This window comes from Lepisosteus oculatus, chromosome 12 (genome assembly GCF_040954835.1).
Source record: "Lepisosteus oculatus isolate fLepOcu1 chromosome 12, fLepOcu1.hap2, whole genome shotgun sequence".
NCBI lineage: Eukaryota > Metazoa > Chordata > Actinopteri > Semionotiformes > Lepisosteidae > Lepisosteus > Lepisosteus oculatus.
Genome location: NC_090707.1, coordinates 6,366,970 through 6,379,373, shown reverse-complemented (window position 1 = coordinate 6,379,373; position 12,404 = coordinate 6,366,970). Strand labels below are relative to the sequence as shown.

Here is a 12,404-nt window from a genome sequence, read left to right as displayed (position 1 = left end):
CCACAGTCTGTTAAGTTGTAATATGCTAGAAACTATTATTAACCTTTGGCTTCTATAACATGGGTATCACTTAGAAAACAGCCACAATCATGTCAGATTAAACAAATAATAGTTTATTATGTTTTGCATGAATATACTGTAGCTCAAAACGCTTTGCAAACGCTCTCTCTTGATTATTGTTCAATACCAGATTGTGTGCTCAGGGCATTCGAATTTTTCAAACTCCGGAACCCCAAAGATTTCTATAAATCATTGTTTTGTTGCTTCACTTAAAATGCCCCTCAACAAGATGGATCTTGGACAGCTTTCAGTCTGCACGGACTACATACTGTACTTTCAAATATGAGACATACTTTCTTAAAAAATGAATTATTTACCATCGTAAACAAGGTCTATCTACGAACGTCTGGTGCGCAAGAGACATTTGAAATAATAAAACGACCACATTCTCAGTTTCTGTCTATCTTGTGTCAATGTGATTCATACCATATCGCTACTCGCTAGGGTAATACATTCATTCTAATATATTATTATATATATATAAAAAAAAACCATTTAGATGCATGTGCTTGGGGAAAGGTGATGGGCGGGTGTATATAATATTTTCATCTGTTGTTACTGTGCTGAGAACGGAGTTCTGGGGAAATGGGTTTTTATTTTGTCTTGCTGTTTTGATATTTCTGCCACGTGAATTTCTACCATTTTATGTTCGTTTTCTATGTTGGAAGTTTGTTAACCAATGCTTATGTAGAACGCAATTCTTGTTTTATTGAGTTATATTCTGCATATTTAAGTTTCAATCTGATTTGTGAAATATAGAGTTTTTGCAATCATTTTTTTCAAGTCTTAAGATTTTTAATTTCGTTAAGAATTTTTAATGTGTCGCCTATCCATTTTTCAGTTTAACACGAACAATTCAGCTGATAATAAAAGTTGACTGTGTAGCGCACATATCTAAAGCCCTGATGTCGTTTTGAATTTAACTCAAAAAGCAGGTGTGTCACTTTGACCGGGATAACATAACAAAACGTTTTATATTTAAATATTCTCCCAAAAAAGGTGTAGTTAACAAGAGGGTAATGAAGAGCAAAAAACGCAGTTAATCGAAAAACAAAAAATAAACTGCTCCTCATTTCGAAAGATATTAGTTTATAGATCTATTACATATATAGAGTGTCATTCAACTGTTAATATTAAAAAGGTTTTAAAAAATTGTCTTTTTTGTAAAATATTGTGCGTATATATCATATTGCCCAGGTGCGAAAGTAAAAAGAATGCAAAGACACAACGCGTGAACTTACTGCATATGTTATAATTTAACACTCTAACCCCTCGAACAGTCCTTTGTACATGTGAGACCCAACACGTTTAACTATAGGAAACAGATTACCAACTTCAGACACTCATTTAATGATGCCAACAATACACGTTGTAGGTAAGTTCGAGTACATACCTTGGGAAATAATGTTATTTTTGCTGGAATAATTCACGTAGCCGGCAAAATGAAATTCGAATTTTCCGTACTTCTTGACCCCACTGATCGCTGCCGTCACTGTAAGATTTAAACATCTGAAAACCTCCTTCGCGATCGTGTCATTTCTGTGTAACGGGCAACGGAGCCCCGCGCAACGCCACGCACAAAGTCACTTCTACTTTTTTTGCACAATTGTAATACTTTATCGTTTTCGTTCCGAACCGCTTTCGGGCACTTTCTCGCTTTAAAACACCAGAATAGAACAAAATAAACATTTTATACTTTCTCCTGTGAGTTACAGCTTTCAAGTGACTGCAAAATCCCTTAGCGATAATTGAATTAGTCTATTGAAAGGACTGTCAGGTACAATGACGTGCTATACTCTGCACATTTCCCTGTGTCTATAGGCTTTGGGGACCCAGAATGTATAGTTTGACCTTACAGCTCATAATTATAATGGTGCACTTGTAGCAGAAATCTATTCGCATTGAATTCAAACAAAACCTGTGGTCACTCAGTCCCAGTAGGAAGGGTGAAATCCATTGTATTAAAACAACTCATTTATGTCCTTCTGCAAGGACTCTGCTCTGATCTTATCACACGATACACATGGATTTACTGTTTCAGCGAGAGGCAACACCCGGAACAGGTAAAGTCGCTAACGCATACGTTCTTTTGAAGGCTGTAAACAAACAAACAAAAATAATAATAATAACCATGGAGCCAAAGGCTGCATTTAATTCCAAACGTGGGTTGTTTCCAGAGGAAGCTCTTTTAAAAATTAATATTAGAAATAAACCCGTAGCCCGTGTATTCAAAAAAAAAATATGCTTTAAAACAGCGCTTTTCAAAGCCTACGTTTATATATAACTTCAAAAATAAACGGAGAGTTTGCTTCAAACGGAGGCCAAAGAAAGAAAATTCACGCTACAGCCTTGATCGTCATTTGGATTTTTTTTTTAGATAACGGCGGCCTTTGTTTTCAAATTGAATCGCGGGGTAACCTGCACAGGCGTACGCAGATTTCATTTCCTATGCTATATGTTCCTTCTTACTGCGGGTTATGGCCAGTGCTGAGCGGTAGTATGTCTGTGTACATACACAAAGGCATGCTCACAGACTGGCACCACACACACGAACACACTGTACACACAAGAACAGTGATGCCCTGCATTTTGCACCACCTATTTCAGTCCTGCAATTAAATAGCACGAAGCCCGTTATTTTGTTTGTGTTTTGTTCTGTAAATGAAACAATCCCCGCTGCTGTGTGAAATGTGCAGTTGTCTGGAATTGTCTAGCTCCCTGTGTTGGCTTTATGAACATGCACAGGATATAAAAATTGAGATTATTAATTTCAACCTGACCATAATGAAATTAAAACAGTTGCTACATCGATTTCTAAACGATTTTCGAGACATTTAGCAAAGGGTGTGTGTATTATATTCAATAATACAAGCTATAGGCCGCTAGTGCATTTATCATCCCATTACTGTAACAAATCCAGGCTCCAGTACATGAAAGGTAAAATGAATTACCGACGTTAAGCCGTCAATAAAGTCATTTCTGTAAATGGTGTCTCCAAAGGCTCCAGCATTATTCAACCAGCTTTATCAGCAGCTTGGAAATTACGTTGAGAAGCTCGCAGCGTGTAATATGGCCCTGCTTACTTTGATTAAGCGTCTTGCCAGGGAATAGTGACAGTGCTTTTGACCAGATTTTATTCACTCTCCTGTGATGAACGCCAAGCTGATCAGGCGGAATGAAGAGTAATTAAAACCTATAAATTATCTTTTGCAGTCCTTCTCAAGGCGTCTCTTGCAGGCAAGATAAGGCTGCGAGCCCCTATTTACCGACTGAAAGGGACCGGAGCTCACAATGGCTACGTGGCTAAATAGGATATTGATAGTGTCCTAATTAGAATTTAATTAAGTACCCACACTAGCTTTTGGGATAAAGATTTCAATTTTGGAACCTTAAATATAAATAAACTCAAACGAGTTGCAAATAACTACTTTAATATTTCCCTCATCATTTCTGTTAAAATAACAGTGCTATTTGTAAAAGAAAATTACAGGGATAACTTATTAATGCAGGACCGTCTGATGTTATGCATTAGGCCCGTGTTTCTTTACATAAACGACGAGTAAACGAGTATATATCGTGCAGAAACTTATTTCTTGAATTTGTATGTGTGCACATAGTGATTGGAAGGTACCGGGTGTCTGAAGACTGTTGGGTGATGTTTGTAGTTTTACATTTGTTTCGTTGCCCTTTTAAGTTATAGACATAGGTTTGCCTCGGAACTTTCTTGCGTTAAAGAAATATAAGCGAAAGCGGCCGCACAATTTCTATAAAACGAAACACCACCGAGTTGTTTCGGATATTCGGTTTGAAGTTTGTCGAAAAAGCCACGCACGTGTCCGGGGTCAAGCAGGTTTTAAAAGCCGGCGAACATTTTACATTCAGCTTTCCAGCCTCTACAACTCATCGCGAGCGATCAGTCTTTACGCCACAAATTGTGTTTTTTTTTTTTAAATAAAAAAGAAAGAAGTTTCTCAATGTAAATTTTGCCTAATTTTTTTATGAGTATTTTTAATTATTTTGCAAAGTCTTGTACACCAAGGGTAGAGGCCGGTAACACACGTTAGGTGTCTGCAAGAGGTTGTATTCAGTTAAAAGCAAATTTTATCTAGGTGACAAACATGAAGCCCCTTACAATTGCGGGTCTGGAAGCATAGTTTGAAATAACGCAGACTTGTTCAAGAAAGTCGCTCCAGACAGAAACATATACTGTAGAATGTATAGTTGGAGTCCGCTATGTTAATTATTAATAAATAAAAAAGTTAACTATACCAATATTAAAAGATGTGGTCAATGATATAAAGTAAAAATGTTTCTAACTGCTTTTGACTATCATAATCTTTTTTTTTTAAGTAAAGCGAAAAGCAGCTAATTGTAATCTTGTCCTTTGTGTTTTCCTGACAAGGTCTAATCCAAGTGTTTTAAACACTGGACGCAAAAACCGAGAATGTGATCAAAAGCAATTATCGCGTGTTGATTTTTTTTTTCTCCACGAGAAACATTTGAGGAATATAGTTAGCTTCACCTGTATTGTCAGAACTGCTGCAACCTCAACTCCACAATGTAAGTCGCTGTAAAACCGGACATACAGCAATAAAACTTTTTGTGCGCTTTTAGTATTACCTGCAACTTACCTTTCGGCATAATGCTAATTTACCTACGACCGCAAGAGTCTTGTGTTTCATTTAATTGCCTGGTTATTATGGGTTATGGGACGCGTGCGCTTGTGTTGTTGGGCATATTTTCTATGAAAAATAATAAGAATCATGCGGTTTTGAATCCAGAATACAAAGTTTTGGAAAACCTTAAGGAACCTGCATGACAAGAACACTAAGCATCGGCACTGGGGCTGATTTTAAATTCTCGGTAGTCGGCACTGCACATACAATAAGCATCTGCACGGATGTACAGAGTACCGCTGTGAACCCTTGCTTGGTTTTCTAAAGTCCATTTATTATTTATTTGCGAAGAATCGCAAGAGGCAATTGGGCACCGGGGCTGGTGTCAGAGCGCCTCGCTCCCGTCGATTGGTTCATTGCACGTGTGTGCAGGCTCACGTGCTTCCGGTTGGTGTGGAAAAAAAAAGTGTGGAGAGGCTGAGCGATTTTAGGAGAGTTTGCAAAGATCGAACTGTCATAGATAAGAGAAACGCAGGGACTTCAAACCGGCGCGCAATGTGTTGTCAGCTTCGCCAGGCGGGCAGATTATGACACTTGGAGCTAAAATCCTACACACTTGTAGGATGCCGCGAATTTAGAGAAGGTTGGTTCCATTTAAAAAAAAAGAAAAAGAGGTGTTTATTGTATTTTTTTAATATTGACCGACTATATTGCCAGGCTTTTTTTTTTTAAAGAAACGGGATACAAATAAATATTCGCCAACAAGTGGAGTTGGGTTCGGAAAGAGGAGGCGAAGCGAATTGGATCCAGATATGGAAGAGCACAAGGATTCAAGTAGCCGGGATTCTAGCGAAGGGGAGAGCGTCTCGCTGTCCCCGAATCTGCCCTCCCCGCCGATCCTGCCTCACCCGGCAGCGCAGCAGGCTCACCGAACCACCAACTTTTTCATTGACAACATCCTGCGGCCGGACTTTGGGTGCAAGAAGGAGCTCGGGAACAGGGACCGAGCGCAGACCTCCGGCAGGGAGAACGTGAACCCTTTGGTCATCAGGCCGTCTCACCCGAGCACGCTGTGCCAGGATTCAAACTGCAGCAGTGACAGCACCTCTTCCTCGTCCTCCTCGCCCTCGCCGGCGTCGAAACAGAGCCCGTCGAAGCCGGGCGAAGGAAATGGAACTAACACGGCCAAATACGGCGAGAATAACCCCTCTCTTATGGTTATGAGCGCGAATAATGGAGGAACGGCGGCGACTAAAGAATCTCAGCCGCTACTATGGCCTGCCTGGGTATATTGCACAAGGTATTCAGACAGACCATCATCTGGTAAGGCAATAGTTTCTTTTTTATGAAATAATATATATATATATTGCTTGCGTCGGGGAAAAAAAAAAGAGTAACAGAAAATGGATCACGCTTGAACACAGCCTGTGCACGATATTTGTACACACAGTCACAATACTAGATATACATACATTCACATTCAGCTGGGCGACAGAATAGCGAGGCGAGCGAGGGAAAAAAAAAGTTTCGAAGGCCGTTAGACCCGCTGAATGTTGACTCGCAGTTCACAGCAAATTAATTTAGATGCTAGAACTCTTGGTCCTTTTAGGATAACTAAATCTCAGTCTGTCAGTATGCTAAATGCAGGGCCTTTCAAACAAAATAATAATTGGAGGCCTAAAGGCCGCAGTTTAAGAGCACATTTTGTGTTTTGGAACCAGTAAATTGTTGCCGGTTTAGAAAACAGTGGCTGTTTCGTTTCGCATGCAACTGTAAAATTGTAGGTGGACGTGAAGATCTCTTCTCAACTTGGGCAAGTACGAAAATCAGCCTTTGTGTGTAAAAAATAATTTAAAATATGCATTTTAGGCGATGAATATTCTAACAAGGCAATCGGGCACATCTGATACAAAAACACTAGGCACTGAAGTTAATTGAGCATTCCGTATATCGCACTGCCTTTACAAACACGTTACTGTAGCCTGCCTTTGTGTGGCTAAGCGCGCTAATGAGAATTTCTTTTATGAAACCATATATAAACATGAGTGCAGGAAAAATAAAACACGATAGACAGTCACCAGTAACATAAAAGGAAATAATAATAACGAAATGCATTAATAACTTTAACGACACTGCATTCACGAGCCTTTGAGATAATCGGCTACATTTGAACGTTTATGCAAGATTCACGTTTCACGACGTTACAAAATCGATCAATGGATATTTTTTCAAGAGGAAAAAAATAAGAAGAAAAAGGGTTGTAGTGTGATAATATAAATATTTTTCTTTACTTTTTTGACCTGCACTGCAAATTATGTTTTCTTTTTTTTTCCCCATAACACGGAGGTACTGCAGTACACCCGCGGGACAGGACAGCGCTAGGATACCGCTTTCTAAAACGGGTTCTGCGCGTACTCTCAATCCTAGCAGCCTGCTATACCTCCACTTCTGAAAGTGATCAATTTGGAGGTCCTTCTCCACAGAGAATGGAAAGTTGCATTGACCGAGCTGATTGATAGACTGATTAAGCTGTCAGTGCGAACAGTTCACCGAAACGACACTGCTTGTTCTTAAGCTCAGTGAAGTTAAAATACAATATTGGAATTTGCTGATCTACTAGGTCTGTGTAACGTTCCCTGTGAGCTATGATATTTCTAGTTTACTCTTGGCACTGCTGAACCCTACGGTGAATTTAATAGAAATGACACATTGACAAGACTACACCGTACACTTATACAGAAGCTCTGTCAGTTCATTTGGCTTGATTTCACTCTCGGGCGCATCGATTTTAGGCCTGGATGGGGTAATCTTCTGCATTAATTCTTTTACAACAACGATCAGATTTAACTACAGACCCCGGAGTTCACACGCAAACACTCACACCTTCCCCTGATAAATTGGGCCATTCATTTAGGGCTGTACTGCTTGTGTTGAGTGCACTATCCGTTGTTATGTTTCGTTGACATTTATTAAACGAACTTGAACAAAGCCTCTTGCGTTATAGAATTATAGAAATATATAGAATGCATGTAAAACGTATTATTATTATCCATAATACTGGAAAGAGTACTTTTATAAGTAGAAGTAAACTTTATAGTGGTTTCTCTTAGGTCTCTAACCGCAGTCATCTGGAGCAACCATGTTCTCTTGCGGCTTTCGAAAAAGGAACAAGTAAAAATAGTACACATTTCTGAAAATTGCGCAATTTTCTAGCCTCTCAAAAATAAGTGTCAATTTATTTGTGTAAAATAACTGCAAAACGCTGCAAGTGTTACATTTTTCGTTCGGCGTGGAAATACCTACCTATAACACTATATCTACTGGATTTCCACTAGGGATAAAGTGGCCTGTGCTGTTATCTGTTTTATAAACACTGAGGACTCCTGGAAATGTGATAATAATACTGCAGCGTGTTCACGATTTTCCAAATACTGTAAAAGGCGTGGCTTACTCTTAAAATCTTTAGCCCGCATTCCTTGCATGTAAAATTAGTTATGTGAGGTTGTGTTTTGAAATATACTTTGTTTAGTGGGGCCTTACACTGTAGTTGGATGGTTGAGAGAATGGATCATTTTTGTCTTTCTCGGCGTGACAAAAGTACCATAATATAGTCTAATAGATCGCCCGCATAAAGATACAAAACTCGTGGCTCTCTCCTCGGGCAGACCTAGTATGATCATAATAAACATGGCGGTCTTTATCTTCGTATTTAAGACAGTATTAATATGCCAACTATTATTATATCGTTATAGGAACGTCTGAAATATTTTAAATGTCATAAATTATTTTTCTTTTTGATGAACACCCTCACACCTCGGCACACAGTGATCGCTGACAAAAAACAACTTTACAACCAAATCAATAATAACAAAATGATTATTGTAATATTGAAATGCCCCCCGAAAATTGCACTAAACTATGTAGTGACAACGAAGATCGCTCGTAAACGATCCTTCTAAAAATCCTACCGTATCAGGAATAGTGTATGTTTAGGCCGGAATTCTGGGATGTTTTTGAAATGTCTTCAAAAACGCAGGATGTTAAAAAATATTTTTTTTTCATATTGTATATGTATATTTCTGTGCACATTTTGAAATTCAGAAAAATGTTGAAACAGATCGGAAACGTTCTTTAAAACTTAAATTTAGTATATTATGAAAACGTTATCTTGTATATTATGCTTTTAAATAAGCGGTTCTGAGCGAAACAAAATGTATTTTAATGTACATACTAGTGTACAGTTTATTTCAGACTAACCCCAGCAACTGCTGTAACGGTCATATTTTGTTAGCCGTAATTTGCCAGGATATACTCTCAACACGCAACCTAACTGTAATAAATATTCTTTTGTTAGGGAAATAGGTTTGCCGAAGCTTGGAGCAAAACATTGGGAATCCCTTTCACATAAAACCAAAAACTACTCGTGCAACGCAAAGGTATAATCTAATCACTTATTGTAATGTAGTGATTTCGTGGCGCGTCATCAAAATTCTCTCACCTAGCAGAAAACATATATCGTTTCCTACCACTGCAGACAAAATTATTATCGGGTTGGTAAATGACATGGATTTATTCACGACCTCGGAATTCGTAGATCCCGTCATCTCCTATCTATAGCCTGTGGAACAGATACCCAGGGCTTACTGATATTTACGTATGCGTTTTATTGTTGTTTCTACACTAGGCCCAAGGACACGAAAATTGAAAAAGAAGAAAAATGAGAAGGAAGACAAGCGACCTAGAACCGCTTTTACAGCCGAGCAGCTGCAAAGACTTAAAGCGGAGTTTCAAGCCAATCGGTACATCACAGAGCAGAGGAGACAGTCTCTGGCCCAGGAACTCAACCTCAACGAGTCACAGATCAAGATCTGGTTCCAGAACAAGAGGGCTAAGATCAAGAAAGCCAATGGCTTCAAGAACGGTCTGGCCCTGCAGCTCATGGCCCAGGGACTTTACAATCACTCGACCACCACAGTTCAGGAAGACAAAGACGACAGCGAATGATCCCAGCACACTTTTCTTTTCCATGTACTGCCGGGCGCTGGCTGGAGGGCCAGAAACGAAGCTTTCGAAGACAAAAAAAAATTAACACAGCGAATGGAGTGGGACAGGTGCTATTTAAATCAGATCTATGTCTATCTCATAGTATATGGACTAAACTATATAAATAACGAACGATATAAAAAGTCTATATATAGCCAAACACCATAAGACGTTGTATATATTTGATTTCAGGTAAGGATGTGTCTATAGCGATCCCTACTTGCTGGAGATTTTATCTTTTTCTTTATGATGTTGTTGCTCACTGTTTTAGTACGTGTCTGACTCAATAGGGGTTCTTACGTGTTTTTGTGTCACTCTTCTTAACTCACAGTTCTATACAGACTGCGCTCCTGAACCGTCGCTACAAGCCAAAGATTTTAATATGTTCAGAAATATGTAGTCTGAAATAAAGTGTAGAATGTGCTCTCGATTCCTTTTTTTTTCTTGGCTGCAGTTCATCACTATTCCTTAACGTTTATTGTTTTAAATACACCTTGAGACTAAACCGAGCCACCTCAAGTCTGCGGGAGATCTTGAAGCTGGGAGGGCGCACAAGGCAGTTCTTGTAATGTCGGAGTTTATACCAGGTCAAAGTATGTCCAAACGCGCCCATCGATTTGATTCGATAATGCAGGAAAAATGGAAAATAAACTTTTTTTTAACTGTTCTATGTGAACGAGGGTTGTTTTTCCGTCCTATTACACTTTCTTAAACAAGCCTTTTTCGCAGGGGTTAGGGGTGAACAGGGGGAGGCTTCAGGAGAGATTAATTGATTACAAGAGGATTCCTATAATCACGCTCACGTGAGGTTTTTCCCCCGTATATGAATTAAGACATTACGTACAATACATGTACACAGACTATATATATCATGGTTTGCAGACAATTATGATAATGCTTAAATCACATGCACGTTTTAAATCCTCCGTCGCATCGATTTTAATTAATATAACTCTGTAATAAATGTGAAGGGGAAATGTTACGTTTCAATCTGTTTTGTCATTCAGGTATATTGAACCAAAAGTTATTCCAGGTCTATGGGGGAGCTCTCTCTACGATGTAAACAAAGAAGAGTTTCCTTAAGAGTAGGCTCCCGTGTTCTGCGGATTGGTGTTATTTAGTGGTGTCTAGGATAATGTGGTTTAGCTGCAAGCACAAATGTCTAGCGTTTCTGGTTGAAGGAATCGATACAAGGAGAGCTTGTGAGGTCAAATGAGTGTCTTCAAGGTCGCTCAGTAAGTCTAAGGCCGACTATCACTTAAGAAAAAAAACAAAGCAGAATCCACTGTTTGTGTCGCGGCAAAATGATGGAACACTTTCGTTTATTAAATGGCATTTGTTACCACTGTGTGTATTTCTGACTTGTATTTCAATTTATATCCAAGCTTGCAACGGACCTGCATTATGTATTATCTGTTTGTATTTTTGTGTGTTTTTTTTTACAATGTTCCTTGTAAGTGTATTTTGTCAGTACAGAAGTCTACATTTATATACTGTGCTGTACAGCATCCATTCAACACATTATATAGAAATGTCTTTGGATATACGATTTTGATATTTACTTATTTACACTGTTAATTAATTACTGGAATAGGGTATTCGTTATTAGTCTTGCAATGCGTCCAGAGATTAATGCTCATATCGATGCAAAGTAAGAACAGTAAAATCGGCAAACGCAGTAGGGAGCCAATAGCTGTTTAAACACTAAGTAAAGACATTAAATAATCATTAGTAGATACGATGCAAGCTTAGGGAGATCAATTGCTTAGCCCCGTGCAATGTATTAGCGATTCTCTATGACACAAAATGAAACGACAAAATAAAGTTTCGTGCTTCCGATGCCTTTTTAGTCATTCAACGTTTTGTCATGCTATAAAATATGTTAAAGCGATAAAATGCCACGTTTGGAAAGCGGTCTGTAGAGAAACCTTCTAGTTCCAGGTTCGTAGCGGGTTGAGGTCGACTGCAGGCGGTAGAGGAGACTCCGGGCAGTTTCGTGCTCTCCGTACACGTTAAAGTCGACTCTGTTTCATGTCCTCAGTACCTATTTTTTGCTTTCTGATGTTTTAATTCATTGCGTATAAATAATTGTACTTATTATTGTTTGTTGAAGACTTTAGTATCCCCCGGGATGCACTTTTATCGGCGATATTCTAACAGGTAAAACCAGCGCCTGAAGGAGAGATCGTTCCCCGTGTCTACAGCCTAGTCTTTGCAAGGTTACCAAATGTGCATTCTTATGTGATGTAGTTCTGCATGAAAACTAATACACAATTGTGTGTAGCCTCGTATGTTCCACGACGTTAGGCCTTGTTGACGTTCTTTGGATAAGGGTAGAAAATATAATAGTATATTTTCGTTTTGAATTGTATCGATTTTTCCCCCCCACAAAGCCATAATCCTGAATCTTTTTTTTAGACCGAGTAGGCCTAGTGGATCCACATTAAATTTCCCTTTTCAAAATACAAAATGCAAACTGCGTTCCGCGCCGCTAGGCTAAAACATCACTGTTTTTTCCATGACGTCCCCCGCCCCCCCATTTTGTGATCATATTGCGTAAACCGTTTATCCCTTTCAGTGTTGGGAGCTCTCCAAACATTTCTGATGATTGAACAGTTGAATTAGCATCACTATTTTTATTGAGTTATCAAAATATCACTACATGCGGCATTTTTCCATACTGCG

General features: G+C 38.9%; 1 protein-coding gene across 1 annotated transcript; it reads left to right on the top strand.

The window, feature by feature from the left end:
• Window positions 1-5,182: 5,182 nt before the first annotated feature.
• en1a (engrailed homeobox 1a) lies at window positions 5,183-11,543 on the top strand. The gene is made up of 2 exons (XM_006636261.3): window positions 5,183-5,999; window positions 9,361-11,543. Exons 1-2 carry the CDS (start codon window positions 5,489-5,491, stop codon window positions 9,678-9,680), a joined length of 831 nt encoding a protein of 276 aa, XP_006636324.1. The 5' UTR covers window positions 5,183-5,488; the 3' UTR covers window positions 9,681-11,543.
• Window positions 11,544-12,404: the final 861 nt, after the last annotated feature.